This window comes from Diaphorina citri, unplaced genomic scaffold (genome assembly GCF_000475195.1).
Source record: "Diaphorina citri unplaced genomic scaffold, Diaci psyllid genome assembly version 1.1 scaffold100, whole genome shotgun sequence".
Taxonomy (NCBI): Eukaryota; Metazoa; Arthropoda; class Insecta; order Hemiptera; family Psyllidae; genus Diaphorina; species Diaphorina citri.
Window position 1 is genome coordinate 96677 of NW_007377537.1, and position 6384 is coordinate 103060.

Below are 6384 nucleotides of genomic sequence, written 5' to 3' on the forward strand. Positions count from 1 at the left end.
TCTGTTTGGACACACCTTTATAACCTTTACTATTATATCATAAATTACACACATTGAAGTGATTGAACATTGTTTTTCTTTTAAATCCTGATATCTCAAAATCGAGGCTCAGAAGAAACGAACATAACCTGGAGAAACTCTGTTTTCTAATGAAGTGAGAGTGAGAACTCTGATCTGCGTTGACCTCATTCTAGAGGAGAACAGGGAACCCCTTAACATATGCACATTAATTTTTTTTTTTTTTTTCAAAATAATAACACTAAACACACACGAGCGGCTTGTGAAATGAACCGGGGCGGGAGGTAATGAGCGGAAAAATAGAGACCTCACAACCGAAAAGATCTTTCGACCTTTTTTCTAGCCTCGGTTGTAGGCCTGATTTGATCCCTAGTAATTGAGAACCCAGGTACCCATTATAATAATAAAAAATATGTGAAAATGGGTTTCCCTTTAATATTCAGATATTATCCGGGTATTATCAGCTCTACTCGGTATGGCACGATCCCATTGTAAGCGTAAGTTCGAATCCTCATTGAGGAAAAATTTCGACTTGAAAATTGGTCATCCATTTGATGAATTAATCGATATAATTAATTAGTAATACACAGCTGAGGTAAAGGGACAGGGACTTGTTAGCCTTCTTCAAGGATAGAGTTTGCCAGCCTAGTTAGCTTAGTTGGTAGTGTGTCTGCCTTGTAAGCGCTAGGCCGCGGGTTCGATTCCCGCCCGGGGCGGATTTTAGAGAAACCTGTGTGGCGCTCACAACAACACTCAACACTAAAATACTTTACTAGATTGCAATACTTTCATTAGGTACTAGTTAGCCCCGCTATACTGTAGTAATAGAAAGTAAAAATGACCTAATAGTCAATTTATAGCATTTGAAACCAACCAACCAACCAACCTCTATTATATTCACTTTAAATAAATAAATTACAATTACCTCGGCCGCGAACAGCTCGCCTACCATCATCCAAGGGATAGGACCAAAGCCTAGACTGAACATGTGGTTTGAGATTTCCAAATCACTGCATACCTATTATATATTTTTTATACATTTCATTTTCTACCTAAAGGTTTTTGTCACCCCAAGGTATACTGAACATGACGATGAACATAATCACGGATATGAGGGGCAGGAACGCGATGCTGGACACATCCGAACCGGAGTTCTGGGGGAAGAAGTAGATAATTGTCGTTACTTTGTGTTATTATATCACAACTTTGAAGGTGTCTGGCTGGGGGACGTTAAATAGGGAGTAGACCAGCTTAGTTTGGCTGGGAGACTTTAAACAGGGAGGATGCCAGCCTGAATTTCCCTTCCTAAAGAAACAGCAAAGGTTGAGTGTAAAGGGCATCCGCTCGTAAAATTTGTTAGAGTTAGAGCTGATTGGGAGGCTGACGAAAAACACTGATCCCGTCTGTACACGGGAAGAAAAAGACGAAGAAGACTCATTTTCCTCACAAGGCTGAGTGCACCCCGGCGCAACAGCCTTTCACGGAATCAATCATTTGCATGAACATTTTAAAATATTAGCTATTTCCTTTGCGTACTCGAAAAAAGATCATTTTTTTTATCCCACCGGGAACCCGGGTCTCCCGCGTGCAAGGACCTACGCCATGAAATCTAACCTTCAGGAAGAAGTAGAAGCCGAGGACGCCCAGACACAACCCCATAATAATTACTGACAGCAGAAGGAGCAGTCGCCTTCCCGCCTTATCCACTAGGACCACGGACAGTCCCATTGACGACAAATAAATACAGGAAAAAATACTGTCTGCTAACTATGCCAACGATGGATAAATACAGAAAAATACTGTCTACACCAGATATGTTAAAAATAGTCCAACTCGTCCAGGGACATAAAAGGGGTTAAAGTACATCCGGAAAAGGGTGGGGAGAGAGAAGCCCAAAAGTGGGACGAAAAATTTGATCGATCGGCATTTGGTAATCAAGGATTTGAGTAAAGAGCCATTTTCATTGATACACTAAACACTTTTGTCACACATATACAGGTAAAAAATCAATCTCAGGAATGAAAAACTCTCACACCCAAACATAAGAACAAAATACTGGCTCTCAAGTTGCTCAGAAGCATCAATTACAGACATCTGACTTGAGAGTGATACTTTTTGTTCCTAAATATGGTTGTAGGCCAACCATTCACTATCAGGTAGACCTTTCAGGCGCACCTGGTCAGGCGTACCTGGTAGGTCTACCTGATACTGAATGGCTGGCCCAACATCAATTCCAGACATCTGACTTGAGAGTGATATTTTTTGTTCCTAAATATGGTTGTGGGCCAACCATTCACTATCAGGTAGACCTTTCAGGCGCACCTGGTCAGGCGTACCTGGTAGGTCTACCTGATACTGAATGGCTGGCCCAAGATTGATCGTCTATTTTGGTCATGGTGGTGATGGCGTCAGCGGAGACAATCACATTCCTTTCCCGCAATTCCTTCCCGAAATACGTCTTTTAATTTCATCTCCCGCTTCCTTCAAATGTGTTCTTCTCGGGATTCCCCCCCCCACTCTATTTCCTCTCAGGATCCCCCACTCTATTTCCCGCCTCCCAGCTCCCTCTGGATCTGATTCAACGTCTTTCCCTTCGTTTCCGGGACGAGGACGAAAGTGAACAACGTCCCCACGAAACAAATGACCGAGAAGATCCAAAAGGTCGCCGCCGACCCGAGGTTCTTGACAAGGAATACGAAGCAAAGGGTCACAATGAAAGCGGAAATCCAGTTGAGCGCGACAGCAATACCTGTCGCGCTTCCTTTCACCTCAGGCGCGAACAGCTCACCAACCATCATCCAAGGAATAGGTCCGTAGCCTAAACTGAACATGACGATGAAAAATATGACGGACAGCAGCGGCAGGAAGGATATGCTGGAAACATCTTTCCCGTCCTCCATCATGTAGAAATAAAACCCGAGGACACCAAGGCACAACGCCATCACGAAGTCTGACAGCAGGAGGAGGATTCGCCGTCCGGCCTTGTCGACTAAGACGACAGACAGTGCGGTCATGATGAATTGGACGATACCGACGATGATCGCGCTGATACCTGAAATGGAAAATATGGGTGATATATGTAAAACACAAAATGAAATTGGACGTACAAAAAAAAAAAAAAAAAAAAAAAAAAAAAAAAAAAAAATCAGTAAAACATCAAAACTCTGTTCCGTGTTGATTTATGCCGGGCGTCTCTTCAAACTATTGACGTAGGTTTTTTTTTTTTTAAGAGGTTTGACAGAGGGAACTGTAACTGCTATGGTCTTATCGTCCCGAAATCGAAGAGAGAAGGAAGACAGGATAGGAGAAAGCCAGCCGTTCCGAGAACGAATATTATCCCATCAGAATAAAATCCGCCCCGGGCGGGAATCGAACCCGCGGCCTAGCGCATACAAGGCAGACGCACTACCAACTAAGCTAACTAGGCTGGATACTTACTTTACTTTCCGTGTCCGCAAATGATTTGGAATCTCCAGTGATTTGCCAAATGAATTGTTTCTCGTTTGCAAGTGCCAGGTCATCAGAAGTGCATGTTGGCTCTAGTCGATTGCACATCAGAAGACATTGGGTGCGGAAAAGTTAATAAAAAGAGCCGTCCGTAGCGTTGACAACTTCTCATATAAGTTCTCACTTTCCCTAATTTCCCATAGAACAATCTCATTAGCCTGAGAATCCTGAGACTTCTGAGAGCCATGTCTAGCTGATGAACTTTAATAAGAACGAAACGCGTAGCGCGTACCATAGTAGACTATTTGAAGGTCTCTGGTTTAAAGTCATCATCAACCTCTCTTGTCACTCTTAGATCTTACAGGTTCACCGGATCAGGTATACCTACCTGACACCTGATGAGCAGACACACTATCAGGTAGAATTTCCATGGTAGACTATTTGAAGGTCTCTGGTTTAAAGTCATCATCAACCCCTCTTGTCACTCTTAGATCTTACAGGTTCACCGGATCAGGTATACCTACCTGACACCTGATGAGCAGACACACTATCAGGTAGAATTTTCAGGAGGACAAAGTTCTCCAGCACTTCCCCTGATAGACATTTTATTGCTGCCACACACTATCAGGTGTACCTGATAAGGAGTGGCTGGCCTTATCTGGGGGCTCAACCCCCACCCTTACCTCGGATAGAGCTCTCGGCAATCTCTCCAATGAACATGGGTATGATCGCGGACAAGCCTCCAGTGGCCACACCCGCTATAAATCGGGCAGCAAACAGCATCAGCACATTCTTAGCAACCTCAACCCCCACCCTTACCTCGGATAGAGCTCTCAGCAATCTCTCCGATGAACATGGGTATGATCGCGGACAAGCCTCCAGTGGCCACACCCGCTATAAATCGGGCAGCAAACAGCATCAGCACATTCTTAGCAAACAGAATGAGAACCCAACTGATAATGAATGGAATACAGAAAGCGAGGATGACTGGCTTACGCCCGAACTTGTCCGCAATTGAACCTGGGGAGAAAGATTATATTTTTATTAGCTCTGAAAGAAACAATCAATAATTTATTGATGAGCTGCCAATGTTTGGGTTGCCATCATAGCAATCTCCGTGGTCAAGTGGCATTCAGGTCTGGCTGGAGAATATTAAACAGGGGGCAGACCAGTGTCTTGTTGCTGGACTATAAGTAATTAAGTACTGATCAGCCAAATCTTAACCAGTCTGGCTATCTGGAGGTTACAAAGGTTTATCCTGCTTCAAAGGAAAAGCACAGGTCCTCATGATGGTTGACTGCGGTTCGGGACGGGCCAAGTCACCTTGGCTAAAGACAGTCAACCCCCCTCGGTACAGCTACACCGCTGAAACAATAACAGTGGGCATTCACGCCGGAGGTAAAGGGTTTTTTTTTTTTTTTTTTTTTTAGAAAGCGAGAATGACTGGCTTACGCCCGAACTTGTCAGCGATTGAACCTGGGGAGAAAGATTATATTTTTATTAGCTCCGAAAGAAACAATCAATAATTTATTGATGAGCTGCCCAAAGTTTGGGTTGCCATCATAGCAATCTCCGTGGTCAAGTGGCATTCAGGTCTGGCTGGAGAACATTAAACAGGGGGCAGACCAGTGTCTTGTTGCTGGACTATAAGTAATTAAGTATTGATCAGCCAAATCTTAACCAGTCTGGCTATCTGGAGGTTACAAAGGTTTATGGTGCTTCAAAGGAAAAGCACAGGTCCTCATGATGGCTGACTGCGGTTCGGGACGGGCCAAGTCATCTGGGCTAGAGAGTCTAGAGACAGTCAACCCCCCTCGGTACAGCTACACCGCTGGAACAATAACAGTGGGCATTCACGCCGGAGGTAAAGGGTTCGATTCCCGGCGGGATTGATTTTTTTTTGCATCTGTGCTTGGATTTCGGGGTGTACTCAGCCTCGCTAGTGACCCAAGAGATCTACATAACCATTTTTGTCTGGAAACCCCCTAGAGCGGGCCAATAATTGGGACACTTCCTCTAACTATTTAAAAAACTCACCTGCAGGAAGGGCGCCAAATATGGCCCCAATGGCAATCAGGGATCCGATAAGGGAAGCCTGCCCACGGTCAACTGGCTCGTTCAAAACGGACGTCTCAGTAGTAGACGTCAATATTGGCAATACTGGGGAGGTCCATGCCAAGCCAGTTCCTATGGTGACCGCGCCTAGGGCAGCTGAAACGAAAAAATAGACCTTCCATGAATTTGTGCTTTATAAAGCTGTGTTCACACATAGTCGACCCCGTCAATCGACCGTCGCGTCGATCGATGGTCGATTGACGTCGACCGAAACCGTACACTGCCTCGACAACATAGATTCACCTCTTCACGTCGTCGATCGACGAGAGTTACTTTCTGGTGTTGAACTAAGTGGGGTTAGCTGTTCTCATTCCTGTTTATAGTCCCACAGCTAGACGCTAGAGTAGACTATCTCTGTTTAACGTCTCCTAGCCAAACATCTTAGTTGATGAGGGACATACTTCAGGATGGGCACGCTACGACACAGACCACGCGAGTCTATAAGGGACATATCCTTTAGCCCGATTCTCACTATTCGTTCAGACTATTAAGGTAATGCTTCAGACACAGTAAGTCCAACGAACGGTCCCTACCAGGGCCGTGTATTTAGCAATCAATTTTTCTCCTTTACTGTAGGCCTGGCTGCAAAAGTTTAGAGGGGACCCAGGGCCCCTACAGAGGGGGTCAAGGCCCTATACTTACCAATAGTGAAAAAAATCTTGGCAGTTATACACCCTTACAGTGAGGTTAAAAGCTTTTACATGAGAAGAACGGAACTGGCGACGTTTAAAAAAAATTGTCCCTAGGGCAATAAATATTAATGTCCGCTTTCACTCTCGAAGACATTTTCTCTTTCCAAAGACA

General features: G+C 44.6%; 1 protein-coding gene across 1 annotated transcript; it reads right to left on the minus strand.

The window, feature by feature from the left end:
* Positions 1 to 816: 816 nt before the first annotated feature.
* Positions 817 to 1746, minus strand: LOC103524472 (facilitated trehalose transporter Tret1-like). Its single transcript, XM_026819870.1, has 4 exons — positions 1633 to 1746; positions 1107 to 1172; positions 944 to 1006; positions 817 to 834 (listed from the first exon to the last, which is right to left on the minus strand). Exons 1-4 carry the CDS (start codon positions 1744 to 1746, stop codon positions 817 to 819), a joined length of 261 nt encoding a protein of 86 aa, XP_026675671.1.
* Positions 1747 to 6384: the final 4638 nt, after the last annotated feature.

Excerpts from the sequence above, each read along its gene's own strand:
- LOC103524472 (XM_026819870.1), bottom strand. The coding sequence starts at position 1,746 with ATGGGACTGTCCGTGGTCCTAGTGGATAAGGCGGGAAGGCGACTGCTC. Across the intron at positions 1,173-1,632 it reads GCTTCTACTTCTTCCTGAAG|AACTCCGGTTCGGATGTGTC; the intron begins GTTAGATTTCAT and ends TTCTTCCCCCAG. Across the intron at positions 1,007-1,106 it reads CCGTGATTATGTTCATCGTC|ATGTTCAGTCTAGGCTTTGG; the intron begins ATGTTCAGTATA and ends ATCTCAAACCAC.